General features: G+C 42.6%; 1 protein-coding gene across 5 annotated transcripts in view; it reads left to right on the plus strand.

Moving 5' to 3' along the window:
• Positions 1–10,990, plus strand: part of TTC12 (tetratricopeptide repeat domain 12) — a 43,568-nt gene extending 32,578 nt beyond the window's left edge. For 2 of the 5 annotated variants that reach the window (XM_032773561.2, XM_075073483.1), the window contains 5 exons: positions 1,251–1,319; positions 3,120–3,221; positions 5,149–5,248; positions 8,396–8,621; positions 10,270–10,988. In XM_032773561.2, coding sequence (XP_032629452.1) covers positions 1,251–1,319; positions 3,120–3,221; positions 5,149–5,248; positions 8,396–8,621; positions 10,270–10,345 — 573 coding nt within the window. In that variant the 3' untranslated portion in view covers positions 10,346–10,988. Of the gene's footprint in view, positions 1–1,250; positions 1,320–3,119; positions 3,222–5,148; positions 5,249–5,933; positions 7,591–8,395; positions 8,622–10,269 lie in introns of those variants that run through there. The other 3 variants (XM_075073482.1, XM_075073481.1, XM_075073484.1) reach the window with 3 other exon arrangements.
• Positions 10,991–12,592: the final 1,602 nt, after the last annotated feature.

A 12,592-nucleotide genomic window follows, 5' to 3' on the forward strand; every position in this document is an offset into this window, starting at 1 on the left:
CCGAGACACCCTTTAGTACCACTGAAACTGCTATCAGTCCCCTCTCAGTCTTCTCTTTTTCAAAACTAAATAAACCCAATTCTTTTCAGCCCTCCTTCATAAAGTCAGTTCTCAAGACCTTTAATCAATTCTTATTGCTCTTCTCTGGACCCTCTCAATTCTCCACATCATTCGTGACCATGTGGTGCCCAGAACTGGACACATAATGCCAGTTGAAGGACCTAACCAGCCGCAGAGTAGAGACGGAGAATCACTTCTCGTGCTCTTGTTTAGCAACACACCTGTTAATGCTCCCTAGAATCACGTTTCTTTTCTGGCAAACAGTAATCCACTGTTGACTCATAATTTAGCATGTGATCCACTATGAACCCCTAGATCTCTTTCTGCCGATTACCTCCTCCATAGACAGTCTCTTCCCATTCTGTGTGTGTGAAACTGTGTTCCTTCCTAAAAGTGGCACTTTGCTTTGTCTTTAATTGAACTTCATCCAGTTTTCCTCAAGACCATTTCTCCAATTTGTCCGATCATTTGAATTTGACCCTGTCCTCCAAAGCACGTTGCAATATTACACCCAGTTTAGATATCATCCGCAAACTTAATAAGCCTATCTTCTATGCAACATCTAATCATTGATGAAGATATTGAACAGAGCCGGGCCCAAAACAGACCCCTGCGGAACCCCACTTGTTATACCTTTTCAGCAGGATTGGGAGCCATTAATAACTACTCTCTGAGTACGGTTATCCAGCCAGTTATGCACGCCACCTTATAGTAGCCGCATCTAAATTGTATTTGCCTAGTTTATATAATAAGGATATCATGTGAGACCGTATCAATGCCTTACTAAAGTCTAGGTATACCACATCCACCGCTTCTCCCTTATCCGCAAGGCTCGTTATCCTATCAAAGAAAGCTATCAGGATTGGTTTGACATGATTTGTTCTTACAAATCCATGCTGGCTATTCCTATCACCTTACCACCTTCCAAGTGTTTGCAGATGATTTCTTTAATTACTTCCTCCATTATCTCCCTGGCACAGAAGTTAAACTACTGTCTGTAGTTTCCTGGGTTGTTTTTATTTCCCTTTTTATAGATGGGCACTATATTTGCCCTTTTCCGTGAGGGCGGGTGAGTAAATCGATTTTAGATATTCGACTTCAGCTACGTTATTCACGTAGCTGAAATTGCGTATCTAAAATCAATTTTACCCCATAGTGTAGACCAGCCCTAATACTGCCTATTATTTCAGGAGCATGCTGTGGATGTTAGCAGGAGATGTTTGTCTCTGCTTGGCAGTAAAGATGGAAAGATTGTGACGGTAAGTGGATACCTATGAGCTAAGGGAAGATTGTGGAACCAACCCTGCACTAAATTCACAGCTTCAGGCCCTGAATTTACAACTGAATTCTTTAGGCCAAGCTGTTGCACCCATGTGGGTTTAGCTTTGTGGCGCCAGTCAAGGTAATCTGCACAATCAGGATCAAGGGCATAATGATCCTAAAGCCTGCCTGTCTTTCTGTCTGACTTTCTTGAATGTGCTCTTGATGTAGAACACAAATGGAACGTAGTTCTCTGCCTTGCTCCGTTTTGGACATTTATTTTGATATAAAAGGCTCTCTGTATTCTGTGACTAGAATAGCTTTTCAGGGAAGTTTTTTTACAATGTATTATCAACAGGATGGTTTTAGCTGTTAAAATTCTTCCAGAGATAGGCAAAGAAATGAATCCAGAAGCAAAGAACCAATTGCAGACTCAGTGTCTTCTGTTTCAGCTGTTGTGCTTGAATCATTCCCAGAGTATTGTACCCCTATCCATACATGTGTAACTCCCTGTCAGGGAGCCCCTCCCACTCTGAACTTTAGAGTACAGACGTGGGGACCTGCATGAAGACCCCCTAAGCTTATTTCTACCAGCTTAGGCTAACAACTCCCCAAGGCACAAATTCTTTCTTATACCTTGGATTAAGTAATGCTGCCACCACCAAGTGATTTAAACAAACATTTAGGGAGGGCCACTTGGAGCCCTACCTTCCCCAAATATCCCCCCAAGCTCGTACTCTCCTTTTCATGGGCAGGTGTGAGAATAATCCCCCCTCACCAATTGGTACAGGTGAACACAGACCCAAACCCTTGGATCTTAAAACAATGAAAAATCAGGTTCTTAAAAGAAGAATTTTAATTAAAGAAAAGGTAAAGGAATCACATCTGTAAAATCAGGATGGTAAGTACTTTACAGAATAACAAAAGAATCAAGAATATAGATGATCTCCCCTCTAGGCAAAACCTTAAAATACAAAACCCGGGATAAACTTCCCTCCTTCTACAAAAGAAATCACAAGCCAAAATAAAAGTAAGTTAATGCATTTCTTTGCTAGTACTTACTAATACTAATGGAGTTGGATTGTTTGCTTTCTTGATCTGTCTCCCGCAAGCACACAGAACAGACAGACAAAGAACAGACAAAACAAAGCTTTTTCCCCCTCCCCAGATTTGAAAGTATCTTGTCCCCTTATTGGTCCTTTTGGTCAGGTGCCAGTTAGGTTACCTGAACTTCTTAACCCTTTACAGGTAAAAGATACCTCTGGCCAGGAGGGATGTTATAGTACTGTGTACAGAAAGGTTGTTACCCTTCCCTTTTTATTTATGACACTCCCATTAATGCCAGCTCTTCCAAGGCAAGCTGGTGGTGCTTGTGTGGTGTCAGCTGGGAATCATCTTTCCCCTGACTGAACTCATGTGGGCCATGCTGATCTACTTTACTTACCACTACTCTGAAACAGTGATAGCTCTCCTGAGCTGCTGTTAACTGGGATCTCTTCCCATAGTCCAAGCTGCCAGGAGTTGTGCTGAAGCCTGGAATCGCCTCTCCCTAGGCTGAGCCATTAGGAGCTTTGCTGAGTTGTGTCTAAAATGAGCAACATGTTAAAGCTATTGTTCTATAATAACATTTCCTTAAGGATATATATTTTTCTTGCCCCTTTAATTACTACTGTGGCCTTACCCAGCCACCTACACAAATGAAGGACTTATTCGGACACCTAATAAAAGAGAACAGGGCAGAAAGATTTTATCACTTAGGAGAAAAGTCATTACCTTTTCATTTTTTTATTTTTATTCAGAGAGCCATTGGGGTTTTAAGTCACATCTTGCCAGCGAGCTCGATGGCAGTAGAAGAGGCAGTGACAGAAGGTGTGGTGAAGAGAGTGCTTAGATTCTTGAAGGTAATTTACTTAACTGATTCCACTTCATAGCACTCCCACAGAGTCAGGGTTTTCCCCTGGGACCGCAGAAGTCCTACCCTATGATATTTATTACCTGTTCTTCTTTTCTCTGTTTGGTGAACCCCTCCTGTAAAAATGTACAGTAGACACTGAGGACTCTTACAGGACTGATTGAAAACAGGGCATTGCTTTTTATAGATATTACATCTGCTATAAATCAGATGGGTTTATATCACTTAACTGAACATTCAGAAAAGTGTCCTTATCCAATGCCCAAAAGCTAAAAGGTGAAATAAATTATTTGAAAGTCTGTCAAGCCACTAACCAGTCTCCCTTCAAATCCTTTCTTAAGACTCGCTGCTGTGGTGATGCCGGCACAGTGCAGCCAGCTGAGAAGGTTTAGGCAGGGATTGTGATCACTCCTGCTGAACAGCTTGTTAAACAGACAGAGTGTACACACAGCTAGTATATAAAAAAGCATACACCAGGGACAGGCAACCTATGGCACGCGTGCCGAAGGCAGCACGTGAGCTGATTTTCAGAGGCACTCACACTGCCTGGGTCCTGGCCACTGGTCCAGGGGGCTCTGCATTTTAATTTAATTTTAAATGAAGCTTCTTAAACATTTTTAAAACCTTATTTACTTTACATACAACAAAAGTTTAGTTATATATTATAGACTTATAGAAAGAGACCTTCTAAAAATGTTAAAATGTGTTACTGGCATGCAAAACCTTAAATTAGAGTGAATGAATGAAGACTTGGCACAGCACTTCGGAAAGGTTGCCAACCCCTGGCATACACACATGCTGCCTTCTCCCTTGCCCATGTTTCACCCGTCTGTTGTTTCTTGTCTTTAACTAAGGTCTCAATTCTGTAACTGTCCATGTGGGGCAGACTCCTGTGCTCAGGTGTAGCCCAACTTCAGTCGATGGGGCTCTCAGCAAACACAGGAATCAAGTGTTGCAGATCCAGTTGGATCCTAATATAGGGAGCTTGGTTCAGAGCCCATGGAAGTAAACAGGAACTTTTCCATTGACTCTTAAATGAATGGTGAAACAAGCCGGGGGCAGTGATTTTAATATGTCTGTTTAGCATCCAGTAGATCAGAGCCCTGGCCTGGTTGGGGCTCTTGGCATTACTGTAATACAATAATAAGTGGCATGGAAAAGTACAATGCCAGATCCAGCTTTTGTAACCGGCATGGTAACGAAGGAGTTAATTCCCAATTTTGAAATGAATCCAATACCAGAGCCATGGCTTTGCAGTCATACCTGTGTGTTCTGTGCAGGGAGAAGATGGCTTTTGCCACTTCAGCTTCTATATTCTTAAATATCACTTAATGTGCCTCGTGTGTGTACTCAAAGCTCTTAATTTTAAATGTCACTTGCAAACCAAAACAAAACAAAAAATATCCAGTGGCTGGTGACTCAATGGCAGATGCACTAGCTTTTCATCTCTGAAGTGATTTAAGATTGCAGGGTCCACAGAGCAGAGAGAACAAATGAGTTTCATACATGGAAGTATAAAGAAAGACCTTTGCAGGGTAGTAAATCTAGCCCTTTGATGGATTTATTCCCTTATCAGCTATTCATTTATGACAGTGTCCCTTTAATATCAGTTTGCATAGCAGATTTATTCCTGGGGGTGTACATAGTCCTATTAAAGGTCAGATGATTAGAGCATGAGGGTTTGAGTGACTGAAAATCTGTGTCTGTGCATAGTTATGAGGTGGTGGGTTTAAAAGAGATGGAGATTAGAAATATTAGCATCTCCTAGAAGGATCTGGATTTGATACTTATGCCTAGGCATAAAGCATCCATAAACAACCCTCCGGTACTTGAGATGTTCTCTCTGTTCTTGCAAAAGTTGTGATGTGTGAACTGTAAATTATATATGTTTTTTTTAAATCCTAATTAAAATCCAGGCTGGTGGACTGACCACATCCTGTTATGCTATAAAGACCCTTGCTGTCTGTACTCAAAGCAACAACCAGGCTCGAGAGGAGGTGGTGAAGTCAGATAAAAGTAAGTGACAACTTTATTAGCCAGAGATTGAATGCAGAGGTTTATCCCAGGGCTCCCATCACAGAAACACTCTTCCTCTGAAATGGAGCTGAGCATTAATTCCATTAAACTCCCATATTGATGCCACCATGTTTGCAGAAAAATGTACCATTTCACCTCCTGGCTTAGTGCTTCATTATCTTTCCAGCCATGTGCAAGTGGAAATGTGCACAGCAGATAATAAACGTGGGATATGGAGGCTGCACTTAGCTGAGTAAAATGGCTCGATCTGCAGATCCCCAGACTGGGAGAAATACATGGAACAACATTTCACTGGAATGAATCCAGACAGTAGTTTACTAGAAAAGGCTAAAGAAATAGGTTCATATTTCCCAGTGTGGGCAGCTGAAGAGTGACTTAAACTATATTTAGGCATCTGAAAAAGTGGCCTAACTTTTAGAGGTGGCATGCAGCTCCAGCTCCCTTGGACTGCAAGTTTACAAGATTGGCCTAAGTAAAATAACAGGGTGGAGGGAATGTCATCAGCAAACTTTTCCATTATATTAGTGCCTTTAGGTCTTTCTGAGTGATCAGCACTCGAGTCTGTAGTTGTGATCGTGTGCAGTAACACTGTTCAGAACATCTGAAAATGTAGCTTTAGTCCATTCCACTCTGCAGAACCTTAGAATGCCTGTGTTGTACCTAGATGGCTGAACCTGGCAACCACCTTTTGGATCACCTGGTCCAATGGCCTGTGTCATTTATTGGATTCTCTGTGGAAATCTGCCTCTACTGTTTCTGAAAGTTGCTATTGAGGTAGTTGAGATTCTCTTTCTGAGCAGCGAATTCCAATCTCAGATATGCCTCATTGCACTGAGAAAGATGCACTTTCCTCTTCTTGGGACCTACCACCTCACTCTGATCTCAGCTAATAAGGATTATCCCTCTCCTTCCTATCAAACTAACTCTCATGTCTTTTATAGTATTTTCATCCTGCTCCCTCTCTCTATATATAAGTTAAACTTGCCTCAGTTTCCTTTGCATCATAATAATAATAATAACTAGCCTGCATGTAACACTCTTCACTCTCATATTTTAAGGCACTGTGCACAGGTAGTAAGGTGTTATTATCCACCATTTACAGATAGAGAAACTAAGCTGAGAGGGTCAAGAGACTTGCCCAAGGTCACCCACCTAGTCAATGGGAGAGATGAAAATGGAGTCTAGATCTTCTGACTTATAGGCCATTGTCTTATCCACTGGCCTCAGCAGTCTGGAAGCAAAAGACCTGCTTCTGCTGTTCTATGTCTGGTAACTTCAGATGCAGAGCTGGGTAAAAGTTTGTCCCACAGGGCTGAGTGCTTTGGGGTTTCCTCTAGCAACTCCAGAGACCTCAGCCCTAGTTGCATGACTAACCAACTCTTTGTCAAGGACAGGCTGAATGCAGATCACGTTGATAAAAGTAAAAGATCATTTAATTCCAAACTCTATGCTTCTCTTTCCCTTTTGTTTGACTAGATAATGGGATACAGTGTGGTGCCCTATTAATGTGAGAAGATGAGATGACAAGGAAACAGCATAACAAAGCTGGAATTTTTTGCAAGTTCATTCTTGCAGCGGGGTCAGAACAGATCTCTAGGTTTTTAGATCTTTATTTCTCACTAGCCAATTATAAAGAAATGTTTGAGAGAGTTCCTTCCTGGTAGCATAAAGGGAAAGATTTCAAAGTCAAGAGGAACTTAAGCCTAAGGACTCTGGCCCATTAAAAGCCACTTGGAGCACCTTCTCTCCTTTGTACTCCTCACGTAAGTGCTGTTAATTGATGTGGTATATGGAGAGAAGCTTCTTTTCTTCATGTTACTAATAATGCTACAGTGTGATGCTTTCCAACCAAGCTCTGAGTGTTCATCTTATGCTAAGTCACATTATCCTGTCAGCTCAGTTCAGCCGCCCAGATATTGTTTTGCTGTCGGGAGCCCTTTTAGGTCAAGCTGTAGTTCTCTGACATTAAACTGCATTCCAATCAGGTCAGCAAGTTCAGCTTCTGAAATGGATCATTGTTGGTGCCCCTGCTGCTGTCTGGAGCAGCCCAGCTTCTCGGGAGCTATTGTCACAGCAGAACAACAGAGAAAGCATGATGTGATTAGGAAGAACAGAAGGGGCAATGTAAGGAAATCAGAGCAGATTTGTGTAGCCCATGGGGAATCTTCAGTATGAGAAGGACATCATTTTCGTTTGTTTGTTTTTTTAAAGCAGCCTCTCCGAATGCTGTGTGGATCCTGCGGCCCTAGGAGATGCTGGTGCTCTTTGCACCACAGCTCTTTATCAAGATGATGGGCCAGATACTCTGCTCATGCACACTGGCATCGCTCCACTGAAGCTGCTGGAGCTGGGCTCATTTAGGCCACTGAGGATCTGGCTCTATGCATTGTGCTTTTTTTGTTTTTTTGGTGGTAGTCTTAGTGCAGTGGCTTTCCATCTTAGCATGGCTGTAGATGCATAGACTGAGCTGTAGGTGCATAGACTGCCAGATGGGGGCTTGGAGTTTGAATTTCAGATTCAGTGCAGAACTCCATGGCCAGCAGGAGCTCAGCAAAGAGAGGATGTTCAGGGGAGAGGGAAAAAGAGCTTGTTGTGTAGCTGTCAGACCCCCTCTGATGGCACTCAGAATGGTATTAATTCTCTGCATGGGAACCGCATCTGGCCCTCAGCTGGAGAAGATGCAATTCAGTCCCTCCTTTTCCATTTGCCACTGAGCCATGATGGGAGACTAGATTGTTTCCTCAGGGGCTGGTGTTAGTGATGCTCAGTGAAATGGGCACAAGCGACTTGGTAGACCTTCTCCCAGATACCAAGAGCCTGTGCTTGGCTATCCACTCCACAGAGCAAGCAGCCTGCAACCCCTCCCCAGACTGGGTCTTGGGGCAAGGAGCAGCCCACTGTGATGGGAGCATGCAGCATGACAATGCCCCTGTTTGTGTTGAGCTCTTCTTTTCTTTTCTTTTTCATTTTCTTCTCTGTCCAGTTCCCAGAGCTGACTAGTTATTACTGCCACTACTCCATTCTGCCATCCATTTTCAAAGAGCTATTTCTGCTGGTGTATCTGGGGCCTGGCCTGCTGCTGGACTTACCACAGCCCTTCCAAGTTGTTCCTTTCTCTTCTCCCAGAGTTTGATGTGTTGCTGAAGCTCTTGGCCTCAGAGAACGAGATGGTGGTGGGGAACGCTGCTTTTTGCCTCAGCAAATGCTTCGAAGTACCTGGAGCTGCTTCGTCCCTGCTGAATTCCAACATTGTGATGATCTTATTAAAACACGCAGGTGGTGAAGCCAAGAAAACCTCAGTGCAGGAGAATGCAGCAGTTGCTTTAGGAAAGCTCTGCGCTGCCGAGCCAAGGTATTATGGGGCAGATTATGATTCTTGGGCACCATCCAGGCTGTGATATCTTCTTCCTAAAAAAAAATATGTATATATAAAGGCACCAGGCTTGAAAAATGTACCAGGCACCTACAAGCTAGAGAGCTAACTCTACCACCATCTTGACAGGGAGTAGAGAGCCCTCACCCTGTTACACCCCTGGCTGTAAGGACAGAGGGGGTGTGCTGTCAGTTTCATATTCTGTTTGCTTGTAGCCTGGTGGGCAGCAGCATTGGCACAGACTCATTCCTCTGCTGCAGGAGCTTCTGGAGCATCACCAGAAATGTGTCGGCTTCACTCAGCTGCAGCAGATTCACAGCTACTGGCCAGTAGAGTTGACCAGGAACTTTCCATAGGGATGATTGTCTAATGGAAAATTTACTTCCTATAAAATCAAAATTTGTCTGCCAGAATATTTCAGTGTTGTTGGAAAACTGTTCCCAGCTCCCTTGCACCTCTGCGGCCCCACCTCTCTGGCTCTGGAGCAGCCCACCAGATGGACTGCCCCAGAGCCAGAGCTTCCTGCTTTCCAGCTCCTCAGCAGCCCAGATGCTCTGGGAGCCTTGACTCCCCATTGGGTGGGTTTCCAGGGCCATCTCAGAATATTTAGAAAAGGTCAAAACCAAGTGTTATATGAGCATGAGTGAGTATGAAAGCATGGGGTAGAGGGTCCCAGGCTTAATCTGGGGTTGTGTGATAGTTGTCCATCTTGTGTGTATAAGAGTTCTAGCCAAACCCATCTAGCTGTAGTCAGTATCACAGTACATGTATTCCCTTTGCTTTTGCTGCCTGGAGTGTTTTAGCAGGCAGTGTGTCAACTGTCCATGTTGTCTTGCTGTCTGAATGGGTCTGAGCATATAGATGAAGCCAGAAGACTCTGGATGTCTGTGTTGTTCACTGTTGGTTTGCTTGGATAGCTTTCTGGGAACCGTTTTACGCTGCTCTATAATGTTGCTTCTGTTGAAAGAACAGAAGAGGAAGTAATGATACAACAAGTCGTTGTGATCAGAGAAATGACCTGAGAGCAAAACAAGAGTGTAAATGTCTGGAAAGAATGTCTGTAGAGAGACTGAGAGGGCCTAGCAGACTGCACATTACTGCAGTCCAGTCACAGGAGCTGAGCACGGACATACTAATATACCTGCTGAGCTACTGAATAAAGATCAGGGGATAAGGTTTCGGCTTCCCAGTTGATGAGTACTTCACTCTTGCCGATTTAGAATGATGTTCCCAAATTGGTATCTTTCAGCAGAGAAAATGTAACGCAAACCCTGGATCAGAAGCTGCTAGAGAGTAAAAGGGAGAGACCTCACTCTACTATTTCTACTGACCTTAGATATCTGCTGTAATAGATTAAAACCCACTGTACTGCTTGGACATTTCTATAAAGTATCTCTGTGTGTTTAATGTTCTTTTATTTTCTCCTGCTGTGTGGGGAACAGTAATATATAAGCATCGTCTGTCTTGCTTTCCTCTAATGGGGAATCTATTGGCTATGGCATTAACGTTTCCCAACAGCTTGTGCATAGGATGTAATAGAGCAATGGAAGTTTAGATTTCTTGCATTGTCAGTCATATGCCATCCTTGCCAACATCTGATCCTTGCTTTCTTTTGTGGTTGTTGCAGGCATATTCTTCAACTGCGGGAGCTCAATGGAATGGCAATCCTTAACTCGTCTATGAAATATGTGCAAGGTCTTTGAATTCCCAAAATGTTTTTGGATATAGGTTGTCAATACTGCAGTATTCCATTTGCTTTGCTCATTCCTTCTCTAATAAAAATTGTTCAAAGAGATTAGACAGCCTTTCAATCCTTTATCAAACTGCAGCTCCCATGTCCAGGGGAATTAAAGTCAGTTCCTTGGCACCATAACACCTCTCAGACCAGATCAGACCTCTGGACCATCTAATCCAGTTTCCAGGCTCTGACAGCAGCCAGCACCAGAAGGTGCGAGAGTCCCCATAATGACAATTATGGAATAACCTGCCTTTGTTCTTTGCCCCTGTCAGGCAGTGATTGGCTTAAGTCCTGAAGCCTGAGGGTTTATATAACTTGTTTCAAATATATTGAACATAATGGTGGATGTTCTTGCTACCCACATAAATGTCATCCTTTTTTTTCAAATTCTGCCAAGCTCTGTGTCAATGATATTGTGGCAATGAAGTTCAAAGGCTAATTATCAGCTGGTATCAGAAGTATCCATGTATTTCCATATATCAGTGTTGATGCTTCCTGCCTTTCAGATTCATCATTTCCATTTGTTCTTGTCTTCTGAGAGTGAATAAATAGGATCACCCAATTTACCTTCACTAATAGTCATTATTTTATTTACCTCTGTCACATCCCCTCCTATTCATCTCTATAAACTCAACAGTCCCAATCCTCTGTATAATCAAACTTGATATTTAAAATATAATGATGCAAATAGTATGTCCTTCTTTTTTGTCTGTTTCCTGGAGTGGTTATTCAAAACTCTATCTGGCAAACTACCCTGTAATAAATTGTTCTTATCTCTTCAAAGCTAAATCAAACCATAACAACTAATCATCTGAAGACCTGGCTGAGCGAGAAGCCGGTGCAACTAGACGCTGTTCTGTAGAGGCAGAACAAACCACATAACTGAGAGGTTAGGCTAAAGAGATGATAAGACCTGAAATAATCCCTGAGTTCTTTATTGCTGAAGTAGATTGGCAGCTTTAAAGAATCAGAAAGATAGGATCAAGATGAGGCAATGGGAATATCCACTAATGGTCAGTGAATTGGAAAAGGCAGGTTGGCTTAGCATTCAGGATGTGGAAAACCCATCCAATTTAGAGGCCATATGGCACTGATCCCTGACTTAAGAGCAGCAATAGTAGTCACTGTTAAGAGTCACCTCATTATATACATACACATACCTCAAAATCTCCGGTAAGAGTCTGCAGAATCCAAACTAAGCAAGGACAGAATTTGTGCAGTAAATTCAGTATCTTTGCTAGGTGTTTAGCTTTCAGCTTGCAATACAGAAAATATATAATGTGTATGTATATAAAAGCAGCAAGCACATAGGACAGTCTTGTTTGATTTTGAAATAGACTCTTCCCTTCTCCCTCTGTGACGCTTGTAGATGGCTATTATGTATGTAATCTCTTCCCCTAAGAGTAGTGGCTGTCAAATTATATATCATTATCTTCTCTTTGGAGTAGCAGCTGAGTTCACTAATCTTTCTTATTTCAGGGGAAGGAAATGCTGCTGCACCTGGTTTTCTTCCTCTCTCTTTGGATATTGTATGTGTAGTAATCTGAAGTGCTGGGATGGTCTCATTCTTAATCCCCCTACCCTTAAAATAAAGGGATTGACTTGCAGATAGCATAGGAAATCAACTGTACAAACACGTAATGTTATTGTTCAGTGGCTGATTGAATTCTTGAAGAGCTCTCCCCTCTTTAAATTTGCCAAAGGCAGTGCTTAAAAATGAGATTGATATTGGTATGCAAAGGCAGCTGTCGGCTAGCAGGTTTGTTAAAAGCTGAGTAATGGATGCACAAAGTGAGCTTCCTAAAACTTTAGGCTGGGAGTTTCAAAGGAATCCCAAAAGTTAAGTAGGTGCCCAAAAAGGAGTTACTGTTATGGGATACTTATTGCGGTTTATTTTTAGTAGCATTATACGACAGGTCTCATGACCTTTTAATATTGCCTCACCATCACCAGTATGGATAGAGGATTTTGTTCTCACCAGTGTAGAAACATTCACACACTTGGGCAGCACCATCCACCAGGACAGTGGAACAAGCCAGAACATCCAGAACAAAATCAGTAAAGCCAGGAACACCTTCAGGAGCTTACATACAGTCTGGAAATCATCAAAATACAGCACCAAAACCAAACTCAAGATTTATCAGAGCTGCGGACTTTCAACACTATTTTATAGTGCAGAATGCTGGGGAATGAGCAAGTATGACATGTCCAA

This window comes from Chelonoidis abingdonii, chromosome 18 (genome assembly GCF_003597395.2).
Source record: "Chelonoidis abingdonii isolate Lonesome George chromosome 18, CheloAbing_2.0, whole genome shotgun sequence".
Taxonomy (NCBI): Eukaryota; Metazoa; Chordata; order Testudines; family Testudinidae; genus Chelonoidis; species Chelonoidis abingdonii.